At 33.8% G+C, this 23,827-nt stretch overlaps 1 protein-coding gene across 2 annotated transcripts in view; it reads right to left on the bottom strand.

Annotated features, from left to right (window-relative positions):
* LOC110663180 (pentatricopeptide repeat-containing protein At2g17140) overlaps positions 1-7,109 on the bottom strand; it is a 28,043-nt gene extending 20,934 nt beyond the window's left edge. For both annotated transcript variants that reach the window (XM_021822427.2, XM_021822426.2), the window contains exon 1: positions 4,542-7,109. In XM_021822427.2, coding sequence (XP_021678119.1) covers positions 4,542-7,039 — 2,498 coding nt within the window. In that variant the 5' untranslated portion in view covers positions 7,040-7,109. The remainder of the gene's footprint in view (positions 1-4,541) is intronic.
* Positions 7,110-23,827: the final 16,718 nt, after the last annotated feature.

Below are 23,827 nucleotides of genomic sequence, written 5' to 3'. Positions count from 1 at the left end.
CTACCGTGCTGAGAAAGAGGATAAGTCTCTCACGGCTTATTTTATGGATTTTAAACGGGTATATAAGAAACTTAATGTATTGTTGCCTTTTAGTCCTGATGTGAAAGTTCAGCAGGCCCAACGGGAGCAACTGGCTGTTATGAGTTTTCTTGCAAGCCTTCCTTCAGAGTATGAGACTGCTAAATCTCAGATTCTCTCCAGTACTGAGATTTCCTCTTTGCATGAAACGTTCACACGGGTCTTTCGTACAGAGAGTACTCAATCTTCACAGCCTGCCAGTAGTACTCTTATTAGCCGTAATCTAAATGGACAACAGGGTAATAGAAGAGGAAGTAGAGGAGGAATTACAGGCAACAGAAGTAATCAGCGTAATGGAGAGGCTAGTTCTAATCAGGACTCAAGAGGAGTCATTTGTTATTATTGCCATGAGTCTGGCCATACAAAATATAATTGTCCGCAACTTCAAAGGAAAAATCAGCGATCACAGATGGCAAATATGGCAGCAGAGAATTCTACAGTATCTTCCTCTGAGAAAACTATTTTGGTATCTGCAGAGGATTTTGTACAATTTTCCCAGTATCAGGCATCTCTAAAGCCTACCAGTTCTCCTGTCACTGCGATCGCTGAGTCAGGTAAATCCACTACATGCCTTGTGTCTTCTTCATCCAAATGAGTTATTGATTCTCAGTGCGATGCATCACATGACAGTAATTCTTGTCTTCTATCCGCTTTGGTCTAATCTCACTTCCTCTCATTACTTTAGCCGATGGTTCTACTTCTTGTGTCATGGGTTGGGCTGAATCGAACCCGACTTCGTCAATTTCTTTGTCTTCTGTTTTGTGTCTACCAAAATTCTCTTTTAATCTACTTTCTGTTAGTAAACTTACTCGTACCTTAAATTGTTCTGTTTCCTTTTTTTCTGACCAGTGTTTGTTTCAGGATCTTACGACAAGCAGATTATTGGTAGAGGACGCGAATCAGGTGGTCTCTACATTCTGAAAAATCATATACCACGGTCGCTTGTTTGCTCCAGTACCTTAACACCTCTTGAAGCTCATTGTAGATTGGGTCATCCTTCTTTGTCTACCATGAAGAAGCTGTGTCCTCAATTTCAGTCTTTATCAGTACTAGAATGTGAGTCGTGTCAGTTTGCAAAACATCATCGTTTGCTTTCTGTGTCTAGAGTCAATAAACAGGCTTCATCCCCTTTTGAGTTAGTTCATTCTAATGTTTGGGGTCCTTGTTCTGTTACATCTAAAACTGGATTTCGTTATTTTGTTACTTTTGTTGATGATTACTCTCGTGTTACCTGGTTATATTTAATGAAGAATCGTTCTGAGTTGTTTTCTATCTTTTGTGCCTTTTGTAATGAAATCAAAACTCAATTTAATATTTCTGTGCGCATATTAAGAAGTGACAATGCCAAAGAATAATTTTCAGTACAATTTCAGCCTTATATGACACAAAATTGCATTCTTCATCAGTCTTCCTGTATAGATACCCCATCCCCAAATGGCGTGGCAGAAAGAAAAAATCGTCATCTTCTTGAGGTAACTCGTGCTCTTCTTTTTCAGATGAAAGTACCTAAACACTTTTGGGCGGATGCAGTTTCTACGACATGTTTTTTGATCAATCGTATGCCGTCTTCTGTCCTCAATGGGGATATTCCTTATACTACTTTGTTTCCTACAAAATCTTTGTTCCCTATTGAATCCCGTATTTTTTGTTGTACCTGTTTTGTACGTGATGTTCATTCACAGGTTACTAAATTGGATCCAAAATCTCTCAAATGTGTCTTCCTTGGGTACTCCCGACTCCAAAAAGGGTACTGTTGTTTCTCTTCTACTCTTAATCGTTATCTTGTTTCTGCAGATGTCACATTTTTTGAATCCACTCCATTTTTTCCTCCATCATCTATGTATGAGAGTCAAGGGGAGGAGGATGATCTCTTAATATATACTGTCCAACCAATGTCTAGTCTTCTCCCACAGCCTGTTCCTTCTGTCTCTAGACCTACTCGACCTCCCGTTGTTCATGTTTATTCCAGGAGATTGGAGATTCCTGACTCAAATCCTCCACCAGCTACTTCGTTGGGAGATCCTGTACCTCGTAATGATCATGATTCTGATCTAGACTTACCCAATGCTCTTCGTAAAGATAAACGTTCATGTACTTACCTTATCTCTTCTTTTGTTTCTTATAATCAATTGTCTTCTTGTTCTCGGTGTTTTATTACTTCTTTAGAATCTGTTCCTATCCCTAATACTGTTGATGAGGCACTGCCTCGTCCTAGCTGGTGTGATGCTATGAAAGAGGAAATGGAGGCTTTAGATGCTAATGGTACATGGGAACTATTGCCTTTGCCCACTGGTAAGAAAGCTATTGGTTGCAAATGGGTATTTACAGTAAAGGTAGATCCTGATGGTTCTGTGGCTACGTTAAAAGCACGCCTTGTAGCAAAAGAATATGCTCAGACATATGGGGTTGATTACTCTGATACTTTTTCTCCTGTAGCTAAACTTACTTCTATTCGCTTGTTTATCTCTTTAGCAGCTACATATGATTGGCCCCTGCATCAATTGGATATCAAGAATGCTTTCCTTCATGGTAATCTTCAGGAGGAGGTGTATATGGAGCAACCACCTGAGTTTGTTGCTCAGGGGGAGTTGGGTAAAGTTTGTAGGCTTCGGAAGTCTCTTTATGGCTTGAAACAAAGTCCTAGGGCATGGTTTGGGAGATTCAGTGAAACAGTACCGAAATTTGGTATGCAAAAGAGTAAGTGTGATCACTCAGTATTTTATAGGCAATCTGAGGCTGGTCTAATTCTCTTGGTAGTCTATGTGGATGACATTGTCATCACTGAGAGTGACTCTGCAGGTATTTCATCTCTTAAAACCTTCCTCCAAACTCAGTTTCAGACCAAAGACTTGGGATTGTTAAAGTATTTCTTGGGTATCGAAGTTATGAGAAGTAAGAAGGGTATTTTCTTGTCTCAAAGAAAATATATCCTCGATCTATTGACAGAGACAGGAAAATTAGGTGCTAAGCCTTGTAGCGCACCAATGACTCCAACTTTACAACTGTTAGCAGGAGATAGTGAGTTGTTTGAAGATCCAGAGAGATACAGGAGATTGGTAGGAAAATTGCACTACCTTACAGTCACTCGTCCTGACATTGCTTATGCCGTTAGTGTGGTAAGTCAGTTTATGTCTTCCCCAACTGTTGCTCATTGGGAAGCCTTGGAACAAATCTTGTGTTATCTAAAGGGCGCTCCAGGAAGAGGTTTACTATATGGTAATCATGGGCATTTGAATGTTGAATGCTTTTTAGATGCCGACTGGGCTGGATCTAAGGTTAACAGGAGGTCAACTACTGGATATTGCGTTTTTATTGGAGGAAATTTGGTGTCTTGGAGAAGCAAGAAGCAGAGTATAGTTTCTCGATCTAGTGCTGAATCCGAATACAGAGCCATGGCACAATCAGTGTGTGAGGTAATGTGGATACTTCAATTACTAGATGAGACAGGTTTTAAGACCTCCCTGCTTGCGAAATTGCGGTGTGATAATCAAGCTGCTCTTCATATTGCTTCTAATCCGGTGTTTCATGAGCGAACCAAACATATTGAGATCGATTGTCACTTTATTCGTGAAAAGATTCAATAACAGATCATCTCAATAGGACACATCAAAACTGGAGAGCAGTTAGGAGATATTTTCACAAAAACTCTGAATGGAGCTAGGATTGATTACATTTGTAACAAGTTGGGCATGATTAACATCTATGCTCCAACTTGAGGGGGAGTGTTATGGAAAGTCAATCACTATGTTATGGAAAGTCAATCACTATATTATTTCTCTGTATATTCTGTATTCTGTATTCCTATTTAGGATTTCTTATTTAGGATTTTTTCCTAATTAGTAGAACACAATTATAGGAATCAATTGTGTATATATACCCATGTACAGATTAATTGAAATCAATGAGAATCATCTCTTTCTACAACTTTAAAATAAGAAAGCCTATTTTTTATGTGATTTAATATAATTTATTTAAATATAGAATAAATAATTACTTGAATACAAAATTTGGAGAGACCATTTTGTTAACAAAATAAAACTTGAGGGAATTGTTTCAAATGAAAAAAGAGGGTAAGAGAATTAACAGTACATTTGGACAAAGGGACCATTCTATTGACAGAATCAAACCTAGGAGGCCAAATAATTTCTCAAAAAAAAAAAAATAAAAAATAAAAACACACACACACACACACTATTGACTTGTGGTTTTTGACATACTGCAGAGAAAAACTAGTAATTTACTTATGATCTTTTTATATATGTAGCCCTAAAAATAATGGAATTGTGAAAAATGAGTCATAGTGAAATCCAACTAAACGGTGAGCTTACATGAGGAGAAATTAAGTAGAGGTTCACAAACCAATCCTATTTGAAGTTTAGCTCCAAGCCATCACAAAAATCAATAAGATCAAAAAAGAAAAATAGATGATATATCTAATATGAAACAAAAGTACTTCAACATACCTGTATACTATGGTCTGCCAATCACTTTCACCATCCTTATTTTTGCTCTTATGGATGAAATCCCTCGCATTATGATAGGCCTTATTCACTGTCCTACTTTGTGAAGCCATTTCCGTCATCCTCTCTGCAAGTTCATCAGCCTCACGCTTATTTCCCATTTTATTGAAGCCATCAATCACTGTTATGAATGATGCAGGATCAAACTGATATCCACTAGCAATTAACTTATGTAGAACATCACTGGCACCTTCCAACTTGTCATCTTTACAGAGTCTGTCAATGAGGTCCTTGTAGAGAAATTTCCCTATATCAAAAAGTTTATCCAAGGCAGTTTCAAGAAGGTCTTTAGCTTCAGCAACATCCCCTCCAACAAGTAGCTCATTGAACATTAAACTATAAAGTGGTTCTTTGTGGCCACATACATTCAGTGCAATCTCAAATATCTCCTGTGCTGCCCTAAAATCACAAGCCTTGCAAAAAGCTCTAATTAATATTCTGAAGGAAGAAATATTTGGGGCAATGCCCTTTTGCAGCATCTCATCCAAAACAGAAGGGGTGTCTTTAATTCTCCCTCCTTCACAGAGACAGGTAAGAACGTTGTTAAATGTATAGACATTAGGAGAAAGTCCTTTTTCTCTCATTTCATCAATGAGTCCATATATTTCAAAAATTTGGTTTTTACTTCCTAACCCCAGGATCAATGAATTATAAGTTTGCAGGGTCTTGCTGCAACCTTTTCTCTCCATGTCCTTGAGTACTCGAAATGCAGATGATATCTTTCCCTCTCTGCAGAAGCTATGAATAAAAGTATCATAAATTGCTGAATCAGGCTGCAAGTTTTTCCCCATCATCTCAACGAACTTCCTTTTAGCATCATCAAGCCTCCCAGCCTTGCATAAACCACTAATTATGGTTGAATATGTAATCAAATCAGGTACACATTTCTTCCCACTATTACTGTTATCAACTAGGCCCATAAATGAGTTCCCCAAATTACCAAGAGCCGCACTACCATGAGTCCACATCCCACTTACAATTTCAATTGCCTTGTCCAATTGTCCATTGTTGCATAGACCATCAATTACAATATTGCAGGTAACCGTGTCCACACCATAACCCTTCTCATTCATCTTTTGTAGCAACTCCTCTGCCTCTGATATTCTGCCCTCCTTCCACAAACTGTGCAGCAAAATGTTACAAGTGTAAGTATTTGGAAAATAATTATTTCTAATCATATCATGCAAAAGATTTTTAGCTTCAAACACTTTCCCCTTACAACAGTAACCATGAAGTAAAGTGCTATAAGTTACCCTATCTGGTGAAATACCACTATGTATCATTAAATGCATCAGCATACTTGCATCAGAAAGCATTCCATTCTTGCATAATCCATCCATAACAATATTATAAGAGTATATAGTAGGCTCTATTCCAATAGCTAGCATCTCTTTTAGAACTAACTGAGCCTCCAAGAGCTTCCCATTCCTCACCAAACCTAACAACCAAATATTATAACTCTCTATATTCATTAAGTTGCTATTTCTTTTCATACTCTCAACCAAAGTCTTGGCTTCCTCCAACATTCCCTCTTTGCAGAATCCCATGAGCATTAAATTATAAGTTATGACATTAGGCCGAGGCAACCCTAAATCTTCATCAATTTGCATATCTCTAAAAATTCTTGAAGCTTCTAGAATCTTCCCTGCACTACAAAGAGCCGATATCCTAGAATTGAAAGTTACTACGTTCGGAAATAAACCATCCTCTCTCATCCTGTCCACCAATTCTTCAGCATCATGAATTTTACCTTCTCTACAAAAACTTGAAATCAAGGAATTATAGACAATAGAATTTGGCAAAAAACCCGAACTCCTCATTTCCCTTAAGAACTCCAATCCTTTGCTAGTAAGCCCCGCCCTACAATATCCACGAACCATAATGCCAAAACTGAACTCATTTGGCTTACAACCTTTCTCAGGCATTTTATCGAACAAGTTCCGTGCATCGTCCAAAAGACCATAATCACATAGCCACCGAATCAAAATATTGAAAGTGTAAGTCTCTGGAGATACACCTGCAACAGCCATATCTTTATACAACCAAGACACAATATCTACACGACTCTCTCTGATGCACGATCTGAAGAGAACATTATACAAATATATAGAAGGCAGCTTTTCTGGGAATTGGAACCGCAATGACTTAAAATGTGAAATGGCCTTATCGAAGAGACCCGATTTAGCTAAAATGCTAACAAGGGATTCGAGAGAAGGATCCAGGGTTTCGAGTAGCGGCGAGTTAAGCAGGAGTTGGTGAAGATGATCGAGTTCTTTGAGCATTTTTGCGCGAATGAGGATACGGGCAATGATGGGTATTGATTGGCGAAGGTGGACGGGTGAGATGGGCAGCGATAGAATGCGCTTGAAAAGGTGCCATGCTAGTTTGGGATCGTGGGTGTTTTTGAGGAGAACTTTTGTGAGTTTGGTTGCTGGCTCCATTCCTAGCGCTCGATTAATTTTCAAGGCCGAGTGTTTGTTTAAATCTTTTAGCTGACCAACGTTTTGTTTTAGAATAGCCTACAAAGGGATAAGAATTATTCCATTTAAATTTAAGAAATTCCATCAAATTGATTTAATTTAAATATTAATTTAATTTTTACAAAAATTATTTTATTTTGGTTTAGTGTTACAAATATATTAATTATGGAGTTATGTTTGCATTCCTAAACCTCTTCATGTTCTCCCTTTTCATTGTATCTATGTACTTCATAATTCAAATCTTTCATATTCTTTCAATGTACTCAATATATTTATCCATAAAAATTTATTACCCCTATCTTATGTATACCTTTAAATAGAGACATTGTACATGAAATGAAAGAATAGAAGTTCTAATTTTTCTCTTTCAATATTCTTATCTCTTCTAAGTTATTTTTTTAGCTTTAATTTATATACTTCATCTTTATTTTATAACACGTTATCGGTACGAGTCTCTAATACTATTAGTTTTGACCATACATAACTTTTCGTCATCATCTATGAGTTGAGTTTTGTTTCTTCTACAAGTATGTGTTACATCTATTTATTCTAAGACAAATTTTGAATTTTATGTTTTCTTATAATTGATCATATTTTCTCTAATTTCTTACAAAAAGCATAAATGTTTTTCATAAAATATTGATATTTATTTTATATGTTATCTTGTTTAACATAGATTTCTTGATTAGTTATTTTGGAAAAATTAGGAATAAGATTTTACTATGATAATTGTTCTTTCTTTGTTTTAACCCATGTATTATTTATGGTAAGTTTTCATTATGTCAAATCCATCAAAGTTTAAATTTGCAAAAACTATTTGTCATAGATATTATATGTTGAAATACACCTAGGTGCAATAATATTTCTTTCATATCATCTTTGTGAAAGTTTATTATCTTATCATAATAATCATTATTCTAACCATATAATATTACATCTCACCACCAAAAGTGGCAGAAGAGTAATAAGAAAAGAAAAATATGAAAAATAAATATTATGCAAATGGTCACGTACCTATTGTGTGCTAAAGCATCTTTTTAAGTTTTATCTATGTATAGAATAATATAGAAACAAAACTGAGATATAGAATAATATAGAAACAAAACTTATCTATAATGATTTTGATAATGACCAAGTTGATATAATTAGCAAAGAGTATTCGGTTGGTTCTATTATGAACAGAACCAACTAAGAAAAACTGAAGAATTGATTGACTTTAAAATTCAACCAAACTAAACCTGTAACACCCCTATTTATATAGCCTGGTATATTTCACTGTTCCGGTGACCATTGTCGGTCCGGACAATTAAGAGGATTAGAACCACACTTAAGACAACTAAACAAGCCATAAACATAAATAATTAGTAATTGCCAATTAGTTAAGTATGAATAAGAAAAATAGAACATAAGAAGTTAAATGAGCAGAGAGTCACAGCGATGGGTGACCTTCTCGGGAAGGACTGCGAAGTCATTTTAAACTCAAATTTCGAACCATAAAATGTGGCGCCGTGGTCCTTAGGACCCTTATAAACACAGTGGAAAAGAGAAAATCATGAAAAAGAATTGTTAAGCCAGCCAATAATTAGGTTAGGGAGCTGGAAGAAATATTGAATTATTTGCAAATCGGGATGAACCAGCGAGGTGCAATTTGATCAATTAACCCCAAGGGCTGACTCCTAACCTAACTGTCAAATAAAATCGGAGAAAAGAAAATTTCGGAATCGAGAATTAAATTAAAGAACTAATAAAAAAAAAGAAGAAAATGGAAAAGTCAAAAGGTGATGACATCATGCATGACCTCATGCATGATGCCATAAAGAATAAAATTAATTTAATTACTTATTTAGATTTTTGGGTCTTCCATAAGGATAAAAACAAAACAAAAGGAAAGAAAAAAAAATAAAAAAAGTAAAAAGTCCTTCTTCTTCTTCTTATGGACGTCTCCCATCTCTCTCTCTCCCTCACCATTGCAAACCTCCATTAAAGCTTGCTTCAAGCTTTGAAACCACCATTAAACCTCAAATCCTTCCATACTTGCTTCACAAAAACTTGTTCTAGTCACTTGGGAAGGAGCTTGACAACAAAAAGAAAAAGAAAGGAAGAAGTTTTGAAGAAAAAGAAATTCTACATAAAAGGTTAGTAATCAAATTTGATAATTTGAGTTTGATTCTTACATTTCTAACTTATTGAGCTTGTAAATAAACTTAAAATGGAAAGAAAATTTGTTGAGGGATTATATAGAATTTTGGAAAGCTAGGGTTTGGTTGGACAAAGTATAAATTTGTTTGAGCTAATCATGTTAGGAAGCTTAATTGAGTTAAGGGAGCATGTTTAGAAGTGTTTAATTAGCTAAATGCAACAAATGACATGAATTAGGGTTTTGAACATTAGGGTTTAGGGACCAAAAATGTGAAGAAGTGCTAAATGATGTCTTTGACATAGTTTAAGGGAAGAAATGGTCATTTGTGACCTAATTAAGTGTGTTAGAAGTGTTTAAATCAAAGCCAAATTCGAATTGGGTATGCACCATGACCAAAAGTCAACTTTGAGGGACCAAAAATGGAATTTTACAAGTCCAATTGGTATGGGACCAATTGGGAATGAAAATAGGCACTACGTGACACAATTTTCATTTAGGAAACATGCCCAAAAAGTGACTAAAACCTAGTGAACAAATTGATTAAAGTTGAAAAATTGCAGGCTGCCCTGCACAAACTGACCAATTTGTTCATTTGGTCATAACTCGAGCTAGGCAGGTCAAAATGACCTAAAATTTTACCAGGGAGAGATATAGACCTAAAACTTTTTTGAAGAACACCAACCCAAATTATGCCATTAACCCAATCAAATTACTGAGCAAAGTTGAATCATTGAATTTGCAGGACTGCAGATTTATCATATGAATAGTAAAATTTCAATGGCTATAACTCTCTCTAGAAAACTCCGATTTAGGTGATTCTTGAACCGATGGAAACCTAAGGCATAGTAAAACATTTCATATGAAGAAAATTAGACCAAATTATGGACCTAACTTGATCAAATTGCTGAATGAAGTTGGAATCAATAATCTACCAAAACAAATTCTGCAGCATGAACAGTAAACGTAATTTACATATAACTTGAGCTATAAAACTCCAATTGGAGTGATTTAAAAAGAAGAATAAACTTAAGACAATAAGGAACATTTTCTATGAAGGAAGTTTTGTCAAATTCCAATAGTAAAATGACCAATGGAATAGTGCAACCTAGACACAAAAAACTGAAAATTGACAATTTTGCCTAAAAGACTTAAGTGTTGAGAAAATGACCAAAACTAACAAGTTTAGTAACCAAAATGTGGTATGTGGGTGAAGTTGAAATTCCCATACCTATTAAGCCTTAGAAAGTCAACAATTTGACTTGAATAGTGTAGTGAATAGTAACCCAAAACATAAAAATTTTGAGAACGTCGAATTTAGCACGTTAGAGCTAGGTAAAAGTGAAGTTAAATTTATTTTTGGATTTATGCTAAGTTATGGTACTGAAACACTGTGAAACTGTGTGTTTCAGCTGAAAAAGACTTGGAAGCTCTGAGAGACTGAGTCAAGGCCTAGAGGCGACTCACGTCAGGTTTGTGCACAATAAACTTTATTTGAACCTTTTGTCATTGAAAAATTGATTTAGTATGATTTATGAAAATTTGAAGTTAATTATGAATTGTGTTGCCATCTTGTGAATGAAATTATTGCTTGGTAATTTATTGAATTTCTCACGAATCATTTGAATAAAATGTTTGAAATTGATTTTTGATTTACACTTAGCATGACAGTGCCTTATTATTCCTCCCCCATTTTATGGGGTGAGATCGATTATTTTCCTCCCTCTCTAGTTTACCAGTTGAGGTTGTAGATCGGATGAGTACTCATTAGCTAGCTAGCCACCTCCCTCATTGATTTCGATTAGTGGGGTTGTAGATTGCTTTGTCGTGGTATACAACGAGACATTGATCGGAAATTTTGTGTCATGGCTTAAGTTGTGTATGAATTAGCAACACTGTGTTTCTTAAATTATTTGACTAAATTGTGTTATTATGAGCTTTGATAATTTATGAAATGTGATTGAGAAATATTTAAACTGTGTTTTGATAATGAATGATTTATGTATTGTATTTTAAATTTTTATTGTACACCACTGAGTATTTTTATACTCAGCGATAGCTTATTTTGCTGTCGCAGATAAGAGCAAAGAGAAAGTAGCAGAGTGAGCTGCGGGATTGACAAGAACTCTTGATCACTTTTGTACGGGTATTGTTTTATACCCCTGTAGTTATTTTGATGTAAATACTGTAATGTCATAAGTATCAATGTAAAGTGAGCAGTTGTAAAATAAATTGTAATATTATTTTTAGATTTTCTTTTGTAAATTAAGATTTGTATTTGTGAATTTCATACTATATGCACTGTGGATGGAGTTATGAAATATTTTAGGTTGATAAATTTTTGGAATGACTTGAATTGAGTTGACTTGAAATTATTTGGTGGTTGGAAGTTATGAAAAATTTTTGGAAGTGCTTTTTATAGGTTTTGAAGAACGATTTTCTCCAAATATAAACGGAACTCTGTTAAAATTTTTATAAAATTTGCGGTAAAATTAAAATGGACAAATTTTTTACTAGTTTATAAGCTTTGAATAAATGATTTTAATTCCTACCAAAATGCTCACCACTTCCAAAATGCAAGAAAATAGTTTTAAAATCTCTTGTAGTGTACTTAATGAATTATCGATAGGTGAAGTTCGGTAGTTCATTAGGTATTCTACGGGATCATGTTATGCCTTACAGAGGGGTAAGGTGTGACAAAACCGATATTCACGAAATAACCGAACCAAATTAAACTGACAAATATAGGTTTGGTTTAGTTTGGAATCGAAAATCGAACGACTTGCAAATTCTCAAACTAAATGATTTCAAAAAATAAATCAGTATGAATCAAAATATACATGGCTAACAATAGACTACATGTATTAATAAAGAAGAAGGAAAAATACAAACTAGATTGCAAATCTCAACAACAAATTTCAACATTAAAAAATCAGCCAAAACCCAGTCAATAATTAAGCAATCAAAAACCCAACCAAAGCCCACTCAATAATCAACTAAAACAAAGCAATCGAATACCCAAAAGCCATGAATTGCATAAAGTACTAGCCAAATCAACTGAAGCATTCAAAGTAACAAAGGGACGATGGCACATAGCGGGACATGATGCTCATCGATGGTGCGACACTCATCAAGAAATTGTAGGCTAAAGGGAGCGATGCTCATGAAGTGAGGTGGATGAAGGAGAATGTAAGGGTGGGATTTGGGACTCTATCCTTTTGGGTCTCTACAAAAAGTAAAAGAATAGAGGGGGTTTGGGACTTTGTCCTTTTGGATTTCTACAAAAAGAAGAAGAATGGAGAGACTGCCTATGTGTAACACCCTCACTGTAGCAATTACGTACATTCTACTGTTTCGATGGCCGGTGTTGGTCCGGACAGCTAGAACGTCTGAAAAAATAATTAGACTAGAGTGAGGAGTCATAAATAACTCAAATATTAATAAGAAAAATTTCGGAAAAATTTTAGAAATAAAATACAACCAAGTTAAATGAGCCGGTGCCCTAGCGATGGGTAACCCAGCGGAAAGTTGTGGTTCTCGCAACTAGGAGCCCTAGACTAGGGAGAAAATTCATAAAATAATTTTTGAGACTCCAGAGAAGAGTCATTGAGGTTTTTATAGCATTAGAATGCCAAGAAAAGGTTTAGAAAAATTTTTCAATCGGTACAGATAATTTTAGTCTGTTAAGCCAAACGGAGGGCATTTTGGTCATTTCGTCATCAGAGATTATTTTTGACCGACTTGTCCAGTTAAGTAAATAATTATTATGATCTAAAATATGAATAAATATTGCTAAAAATTGAATTGGAAATGAGTAGAAAAGAAAAGGAAAGAAAAATGAAAGAAATTAGGAATTATGACATCATATGATGTCATTAAACACTCTCCACCCAATCACAAATTGACAAGCCTCTTAAAATGGATAAAAACTAAATAAAAAGGAGACAAAATGAAAACCAATCTGCACTTGTCTTCCCCAATCACCCATAACAAAGGAAAAAAGAGAGAAAGAGAAGAAAGAAACCACCATTAAAGCTCCACCAAGCTTGAGTTCACCCACCATTTCACCTTAAAAACCCTAGATCACTTCAATAAAAATTGATCCCACACCTCGAGGAAGATAGTGGCAGCCATGAAGTGAAAGGAAATTGAAGTTTAGGCAAGGGCAAGTTGGACACAAGTGAGGTTAGTGCCATATCTCTCCATTTTTTTCTTTAAATTTGAAGTTAGGTATATGGATTTAATTAGAAATTCATGAAATTAAAAGAACATATCCATGTATGGACCAATTAAAATTTTTGGCAGCCTTAGTGATGGAAGTGTTAATGAGTTTTGAATGAATTTAATTTGTATATGGGTGGTCTTGAACATGACTATGAGACTTAAACATCATTAAGTATGTTGAATTGATGTATGTGCATGAATGGATATTTGAAAATTTGGGTTTTGAGCTATATTAGGGTTTGGCCATATTGATGGTAAATGGAAGTTCTAATGGTCAATTAGTGACCATTTGTTGAATTTTGACCTTAAATTGGAGACCATTGTGGTATTGGAATTGAAATGATATGCTGCCTTGAGTGGCTCTGCAGGTCTCAATGTGAGTCCAGCATGTTTGGGCAGCTGTAAATGGAGTTGTATAGATTCAATTAGTACAAGGCCAATTGGACATGAAACTAGACACATAATGGCACAACTTTGGTGAAGAAACCATGCCCAGAAAACCAAACCAAGTGGATCAAAAGTTTGCCCTAATCCGGGTGACCTACAGTCTGCCTGGGCAAAATGACCAAATGAACAGTATTTGGTCATTTGGCCATAACTCAATGTAGAAAGGTCCAATTGACCTGAAATTTTACCAGCAACAAGCTGAGATATAGACCAATAACTTTCATGAAGAACACAAATCCAAATTCTGACCATAACCTAGTCAAATTGCCAACCAAACTTTGGTCACCAAATCTAGCAGAATCAAATTGCCCAGAAAATCTGGGTACAGGTCACTCCGGCCAGTTATGGTAAAATGACCATAACTTAAGCTACAAAACTCCAAATGGAGTGATTCAAAAAAGGAAATTCAACTAGACAAAATAAGGAACAACTTTCATGTTGATCATTTTGCCAAATTCCCACTGCGAAAATGACTAATGGAATAGTAAACCTAGGGCATAAAATCTGAAAATTTTGAATAACATAAGGTAAGCTTTGAAATGGTATTGGAAATCAATACCAACAAAAATAAAATGCAAAATGTGGTATCCTGGTGAACTTAGGTTCAATAAATTTATTATGTATTAAAAGGTCAACAATTTGAGTGAATAGTAATATGAATAGTAATACAAAGACACAAAGTATAATAACTAAATTGGTAGAGGAAATTAAAGTATGAAATTTGGAATCCATGAAACATTCATGGATTACTTGGAATAGAAATAGTAATTCACCTAAATGGCTTAATGAACATTTAAGTTATATGAGTATATAGTTAAGATTTATTTCCATTACTAGTAGGTCTAATAAAACATAAGTAATACCACTTGAATATGAAATGACATTAACCTAGATGGATTGTTGAGTATAAATGGGATGAGGTTTACATTAGGATTTATGTTTCCATTACAAATAAGATAATAACACCTTGTATGAGTTATGAATTCATATAAATATTGTAATGAATAAATGAATCACATGAAAATATGAATGAAAAATTAGTTCTCTTTATAAGAGAAAGGAAGAATGTTTTGAATACAATGGTATATGAACACCATTGTTGTGAATTGTGATCAATATGAATGATGTAAGGAATGTATGAATATTATGATGAATGTATAAATTATGAAATTTATCATGAAATAATAAAGTCATAAAACACAATATATTAATATTTAATGATATTATGTGCCCTTGTATTGCCTAGACATGTGTGTCAGATTGGATAGTTTGGCATGCCAATAGGGTATTGTTTTAGCAGTACTACGAAAGGCTTTATGTCTATATTCATGGCTTTATGCTCGCATTCATGGCATTATGCCAATATTCATGGCTTTTATGCCCGATTATGTGTTATCATGGCTCTTTAGCCATACTGACTGCATACGTGGTTGACGTTCTGTGTCCCATGGTATGATGGCCCGAGGCACTGCGGTGTCCAGTGCCAACGACCTGTTATCCAGTTTAGTCAGCCTATTATAGGTTACTTGGGCAGTGAAATTTATTGAAATAAGTTAAGAATATTAGTAATTAAAAATATTAGAAATTAAATAAAATAAATGAGTAAGATGACCTAAAATAAATTAGAATAGTTATTTATTAGAAAGAATCGAAATGAACTGGACCGATATCAAAATTTACTTATTGTGAAATAATCTGAGACAACCTAGGAAGTATTGAGAAAATGTTAAAAGATTAGCAAAGAAAATTATAACATACATAAATATTGCAAATGTGACTTACATGATAATATAAGCATAAATTTATTATTTTTAGATCATTTTTCTATGTACATTATTACTGTACATTAGCAAAATAAACACTTCCAAAGAAGACTAAATTAGGATAAAACGTATTAAATTTTAAAAACTGCATGTGAAGTATAAATAAACCTTAATTATTTGAATTATGTTTTATTTCTATCTTTATTTATATATTATTTCCTTGTTATATTATTGCACCACTAAGCAGCAATGCTTAGCGCAATGGAATTGTTTCCTCGCCCAGGTACTGAAGGTAAAGCCCGGATAAAAATATTAAACAGAGATTTTGGAGTTCTGATATGCAGAAGTGTCTGAAGTATTCAAGTTTGTTACCTCCTCAGCAATGCATGTAGATAGGGCCCATATAGATTATATTTTATATTTTGTATAAAATGCTTAGATATTGTATTGTAATGTATATTATGAATAGGTAATTAATAGGAATGCGATGTAAATTAATTAATTAGCTTTTTCATATGTAATTAATTTATATGTCATGTACATTATGAAATTTTGTAATTATTTTGTAAATTATGTAAATTAAGGAAATTTAAAAATTTTGCTTATGTAATTTGAGAATGTTTACATATGAATTGAGTATGAATGGAAATATATGGAAATGATTATGAAATTAAAATGTATGGATGAGATTATACTTAGAAAATATTGGTGAATTTTCAAACAGATGAATAGTAAAATACGTCAAACGAAAATAAAATAGGGGAAACTCCATTAGTTTCTTTGTCGAAAAATAATCGATATTAAATATAACGAGAACTAAATTTTTAAAGAAATAAAGTAAGATAAGTTAGGGTGCTCCGGCACCGATTGTAGCACGCCTTGCTCGGCTACACTGTAGTCGGGTGAGGGGTGTTACACTATGGATGAAGGAGAATAGAAGAGTTTGTTTTGTTGTTTAGGTGTAGCAATGAGAATTTGAGTTCTAAGATAGAGATTAGGGAGGGATAGTGTCACGACCCATTTCCACGGGCCAAACCGGCACTAGGACCTGGACCGGCATAAAGCCCTTGAGGCCCGTAGTAAGCCTTATTGTTCCCAAATCTATGACCAGAGCTAAAAACTGAGGCTCATCTTGTAAATAAAATAAAATAAAATATTATATTTTTTATTCACGCTAACCCAACTTGATAACCATCAAAAACTAAAGTTAGGAGAGCTCAGTTCAACCCTGATACAACTATTTGCTAAGTATTGGACCTAGGTGTCTCAACCCATGTTTTGATGATAATAAATAATTAGTGTGCTATTAATATACTTTAAAAGTGCTTGTGTTGAGTTTGTAGGTCCTAGATTCAAAATTGCCAAATTACTTCAAATCAAGGTTAAGGAAGAGCAAGATAAAGAAGCAAATATTTATGGGACCCTACAATGTAACATTTATTTATTTTTTATCTTGTAAATCTCATTTAATTAATTGTGTTGGCTCAAGTCTAGGTGGTACTAAGAATATCTTGTTCAACTTAGTTTTCACCTAATTCTTTATCAAGTAAAAATTAAATAAATTTTTCAAAAATGCAAAATTAATTTTGAAAATATTTTAGTTGCAAAATATATTGAATTAGCTTTCTATTGGTTTAAACGGATAAAAAATTCGAGTTCGGATCAAAAAGTTATGAGTTTTTTAAACTCTTAATTTCTTAGTGTCTTTACTTGTAACTTTTTCTTGGCCAAGAGGGAGTAAAATGAAAATTTCACATTTGAGAAATGAAAATTTATTTTTGAAAGTATTTTCATTGAAAAGTTTATCAAATTAGCTTTCCAATGGTTCAAACAAATCGAAAATCCGAGTTCCAGTAAAAAGTTACGCATTTCCAAAGCCTAAGTGCCATTTTGACACTTTTTGTCCAGAAAGCACTTTGGCAGCCGAAAGTGGAAAGTTTGTGTAACACCCCTATGTTCGGAAGTACGTTCCACTGTTCTAGTGACCAGTGTTGTCTGGACAGCTAGGATGCCTAGAACTACACGTCGATATGAGTGAGGAGACATAAAATAATGAAATACAAGAAAAGAAAACATAAGAAAAACAAAGAAAAAATAATAGCAAAGAAATGTAACTAAGTTAAGCGAGCTGAGAACTCTAGCGATGGGTGACCGCACCGAGAAGTCACGGCGTGGACCGTTGACTAGCCCTGGACCGTGGGGAACCCTGAAAAATATTTTTAGGACTTAAAGAGACATCAATTGAAGTATAAATGCCATTAGAAATATCAAAGAAAAATTAATTAATTAGTACAAAGAAAAGTGAGAAATCGAAAAACGGACAAAACCTGGTGTTACCGAAAAATCGGGAATGCAACCCGAACGGGGGCATTGTGGTCATTTGACATCCCGAGTTGTCTTTCGACCTAAATGCTCATTAAAAACACATGATATTACACTTGGAAAATGTCATGAAAAATTAATTTAGTGGTACCTAATGTAAATAGCAAAAATAGAGGGTAAATGAAGTAATTATCAATTAAAACATATAATATACTTTAATTAAGGTGAGTGGACCACTATGAGAATTAAATTAACATCTTATGGGCAGGTGTACTTCCACTAAACATCATCTTCTTCATTTCTTTCATCCAAGCCGAAATGAAACCTTAAAAATCCACCATTGCCGCATTTGATTCAAGCTTCATCATCTCATCCATTTCACCTCCAAACACCAAAGTTTTTTCACTAATCTTGATCCCCACCTCACAAGGAAGAAGTAGATACCAAAATCAAGGGATTTTAGTGAAGATTTAACAAGCCTCATCAATAGGTAAGTTTGAGTTTTTGATTGTTGCTTTGTTAAAGTTTATAAGGGTGTTATGGGTGTTTGATTTATGGAGAGATTTTTGAGGTTTGATGTTGAATGGAGATGTGTACTTTTGGCAGTCATGGAAACACTTTGAAGGCAGTTTATTTTTGCTTGTAAATGGTGAATTAAATGATTGATTAAATGTATATTGTGTAGGAAATTGTTTGGGTGATGTATGCTCAGTATATGTAAATGTGAATTGAAATGTGAAGCTTGAAAATTAATGGAATGTAAAGGTATCATTGCGGCAGGTTGTTAACTCTTGAAGAATGCTGGAATTCATGCTTGGTTTATGGTATATTAATGTTGAATTGTGTTGGATGTTAGGGCAGTTTGAGTGTATATATGATGGTGTGAAGTTGGGCATGAAAAAAGTGTTATGGTTAGGTGATTGAATTGTTGTAAATTGAGTTGAAAAATTCTGCACTTTTATGGTGTATGTTGAATGTAATTTTAAGCTGCCAAAATGACCTATAATATGTTCTGAACTATGTTTAGGTTATGGTACAAACCAGAATTGGCTTGAATGTTGAGTTTGGTAAGTGTTAAAAGTGGTCTTTGATGTGTATGAAGGAAATATAATAAGGCAGTTTGCATTTTGGGCTTAGAACCTTAAGTGTGTGGCTCCAATTGGTATGAAACCAATTGGAGGTGAAACTAGGCACAAAATGTGCCAACTTTCATGAAGGAAGCTTGCCAAAATTCTGCTTGCAAGATAGCTTGAAAAATGACCAAATCCGGATTAAGTGCAATAAAGGCCTGAAAATTTACCAATTGGGCAGCAGTTAGTATTTAGGCCATAACTAACTCAAAACAGGTCCAATTGACCTGAAATTTTGACCATGAATAGTTAAGACCCATATCTACAAGTCTTATGAAGACACCAAAGCCCAGAAATGACCATAAGCAAGTCAAACATCTTGCACAATTTGGGTCCAAAAATTGGCCGAACCAAAATTGACCTAAAATGACCTAAAGTGACTAATTTTGATGCATTTTGACCAGCAATAGTAAAATGACCATAACTTGGTCTACATAACTCAGAATGACCTAAAAGTTTGCCCCGCGTGCAATAAGACATAGATCTACAAGTTTGTAGTTTTGACCGAAACCCGAAAACCAAGGAAACTAGGTCGTCCGGCTAGGTCAAACTAGTATCCCGAAATCCAGCAAATTGCAAGAAAATGCAAGATACATGGAAATGAATTTGGTAACATGTACCAACCCTAAAAGACTATTGAATGTGACATATTAGTAACATTAAAACCTAATTTACCTAGAATGCATCGAGGGTCGACATATTAGGTTGACTAAGGAAAAAATAGAATTCGACAAATTAATTATTGAACCTTATTCTTAGAGACAGTTTAAATGAGTACTGAAACACTTCAAATTGTGTTTCTCAGTTAGCAAAGACTCAGGGAAGGGGAAAGAAACACTGAGTCAGAGCCAAGAGACAGTTATCAGAGGTTTATGCACAACTAGTTTTTAACTGATTTTGTTTGAATATTTCATATGATTAAATGACATACTTTTCTTATGTATTATGTTTAACAAGCATTGGATTTAATTCAATGATTATTGAAATTGTTATAGTATGTATGAATTTAGCTTTGTGAAATGGTATTTCCACAAGTATTAAGCATTGTTATGGATTGAATAAATTATGTTTTGGAAAATTGTGATAGAACATGTTTTGAATTGTGATGGTAATTTTCATGGAAAAATGCAAATTTATTATTTGAATTGTGATGAGCATAAAAATTATTGGATATTGGAATTGACTTTGAATCAAATTATATTGTGATTTATGCTCACTAAAAAGATTGTGATATTGTTTTATATCTCACTATAGATGCTTGACTAGGTCCCGTCTCTCTCATTTGTTGAGAAGACGATGGAGTTAGTTATGTTTTTATTACCATGGTACGTGCACAGGCTTAGATTTTCCTCTGATTTGAGGTTAGATCTAAGTTTATTTTATCGTTATGGCCCTTGCGGAAGATTCATTATTGTGATGGTACTGTGCACGATGATTCGACCTCCCCGACCATAGGGAGTTAGAATCACATCGAATATGGCCCTTTCGGATTAGTCTTGCATAGTTAGTGAGATAAAGAATGATTTTTGAGATACAGCATGGTTTTTGAGACACAGAATGTTTTTGAATGGTAAAGAATTGTGATTTCAATTATGATTTATGTATAATTGATTTTGTTGGAATTACTTAAATGGTTAGTTATGATTTGATAAATTGAATTTCGTGATCAAAGTCATTTTATACAAATGATTCATATTATTGGCAATGAATATTTTGAGTTTTAGAATTTGATGAGTATTCAGATTTCCAAATTATTTACTGTAAATTTTGTCAATGTATATTGTACTATGTTTTAAATTATAGTTGTGCACCACTGAGTTTACCACTCAGCGATAGCTTTGTATGCTGTCACAGGTAAGAAGAGCATAGAGCAGTGAGTAAATTTCTTTGAAGATACTTTCAGATCAGCTTCAGGTATATTATAGGTATACCCATGTACATAGGTTTTGATGTATGCATGTAATAATATGTATGTAAATTATTTGAGCAGTTGTATAAAAACTCTTGTAAAATATTTTGATATGTAATTAAATGTAAATTATTGTAAATGTAAATTTGAGATTTCATTTACTTGAATAGTTTTGTAATAAAAATTTTGAGTCTTATAATCAATGAAATATTTCTTCATGATGAGATTAGTTTGAAAATTAATTGATTGTTTATTGAGAATTGAATTGTGAATTGAAATAAAGTTTATTGGAGTTGTATTTGAGAAAACATATTGGGAGCATTTTCTTTTGCAGGATTGAAGAACTATTTTCTCAAAATACAGCCGGCACTTTGCCGAAATTTTGAAAAAATTTTATAATGCCAGATTTTTAATCTAACTTAAATTTCCCGAAAATTGTTTTAAAATCCCTTGTAGTATATTTAATGGATTATCGGTAGCAGAAGTATGGTAATTCATTAGGTATACTACGGGATCATGTTACATCTTATAGGGGAGTAGGGTGTGACAGTTTGGCTGCCGAAGTTCATTTTTTAAATCATGGTTTTTTAGCGTTAAAAGCTATTTTATGCCACATATCACTTCGGCAGCCGATAGTGGGAACTTTGACAGCCGAAAGTAACTTTTCAAAAGATATTTTGCTCTCCAACCTTCGGCAGCCGAAGTAAATAACTTCGGCAGCCAAACCTGGGTTTCTACAACTCAATAAAACAGAGCTTTGGATAGTTGAACGGCTAGTTTAGCATTTAATGCATGCCCAATGGTTATTTTCTTAAAAAAACTATAAATAAACACCATTTATAACTGGAAATAAGTTTTTTTCACTACAACAATTTCTTTGGAAATTTTTTTTGTTCTAAAGATTTCTTCATTCTTTCTCTCCAGAACTTGAGCTACCATAGTTAATGTAGAGAACTTGATATTTAAGTTGTAAATTCTTTATTCTGAGAGTTCATTCAAGGTTGTTGCGAACACTTATTGTAATTTTGAGTGTGATAGCTCTTAAGTGTAAAGGAATTTGTAAAAGAGCAAATTGCTCTTGGGGTGATTGTAAGGGGTTTATTCTTCACCTAAAGAAGAATTTTAGTGAAGTTAATGTAGGAGCGGAAGCATGAAAATTATTAGATTAGAATATTGAATTCAAAAATTTTCTTCTAGGGTCTCATGCATCATGCAAGATTCATTATATACCTAATTGATTTCAATATTCAATTGCATATTAAAATCCTTTTAATATGTATTAGGATCTATATTTGTCATTTAAGATTTTTGAATTAACAGATTAATTCATTAGAACCCTAGATTGATATAACAATATGTGTATTAACCTTTTGATGCACTGTAGATGTGATTGGTACCTTTGGGAAGCACCTAGGACCCCAAATGTTGTCCCTCTAGTTTGTCCACACTAAGATCACTAATAACAGCCCCTTGAACAGCTTCTCAAGCCTTTCCAACCAATTAAAAATTAGGGATTTGCCTTTAGAGAGATTGTAGATATATATAGAACACTAGAAACAATTTCTAGCAATTTTAATTCAAGAGAATATAGGCAATTCTCTTTGAATTGATGAGAGAAGAAGAAGAAGAGAGGAGAGGAGCTTCATGGGTGGCGGCACCTTTAAGAAAAAACTAGAATATTATTTTGTTCTTTTATTCTTTCCCTTTTATAATTAGGTCATCACTTAAAACCCTTGTCACATATCATCTACTGATTGTATCTTAATTTTAATTGACCTAATCACATTAAGCCAAGTGTCAAAACTAGATTTAATCTTGACTTTGATCATCATGCATTATTGGAAGACAAATGGCAAGCTTATATGGTGCCATGTGTCACTATGTGCCACATGTCACCCTGTGAAATGACCAAATTACCCTTGTGTAGTAATTTTGAGTTCTCAATCCAAAATAATTATTTCTCTTCTTCTAATCAATTTATATCAAATATAAATTAATTAATTAATCTCTATTAATTAATTTCTCATAATTAAATTCATATTTAAACACTTTAAATGTAAATTCAACTTATACTATACATCCAATAAGCTAGATTTGGTTTCAAGTCATGCTAGGGTCTTTGCAATCTAATTGCAAACCAAACCTATTTAATTAATCAATTAAACTCTTTAACTAATTAATTAAATCACATTTAACTTGGTGATTACTTGTGTATGTGTGTGACTTACTAAGCTCATCACTAATTGGCAATGAGATATGATATCAACTCTTAAAATCATCAGAACCTTTTCTTACCATAAATGATTTCTCTAAATCATTTTAGGCATCTCATAGACCATGGTTAACACCTAGCATAGCATGCCATGGCCACTCAATCAGTAATAAGGAATACCTTAAATGAACCTTTAATCATATGTTACCATGCACTAGAATCTCTCTGTTACAAAATCCCAATTTGAGCTGGAGTCATGGTTTATGTCAAACCCCATTTGCTATGAATATTATGTTCTCTTTTAATTCTAATTCTTGATTAAAAAGATTTTCTCATCAGAAACTCTTTTCTGATTAAATCTGTCTGTCCTAGCCAGGAACTTGAAATATCAAGAACAATTAAATGAACATAGGATTTTATCCCTATTTACTTAGGGTAACAGATTCCATCTTGATTAACACCTACCTCCATATATAACTAGTAGGAGCCAACACATGCCCATATACCCATACACAGTATAAGTATGAAAGCAGTATCAAACTCAAACCACCTATATACAAGATAATTGTCTTATCTCAGGTCTAAATATTATATGCACTGATATA

The sequence above is a fragment of the Hevea brasiliensis genome, chromosome 6 (assembly GCF_030052815.1).
Source record: "Hevea brasiliensis isolate MT/VB/25A 57/8 chromosome 6, ASM3005281v1, whole genome shotgun sequence".
NCBI lineage: Eukaryota > Viridiplantae > Streptophyta > Magnoliopsida > Malpighiales > Euphorbiaceae > Hevea > Hevea brasiliensis.
This window is presented reverse-complemented; position numbering and strand designations above follow the sequence as displayed.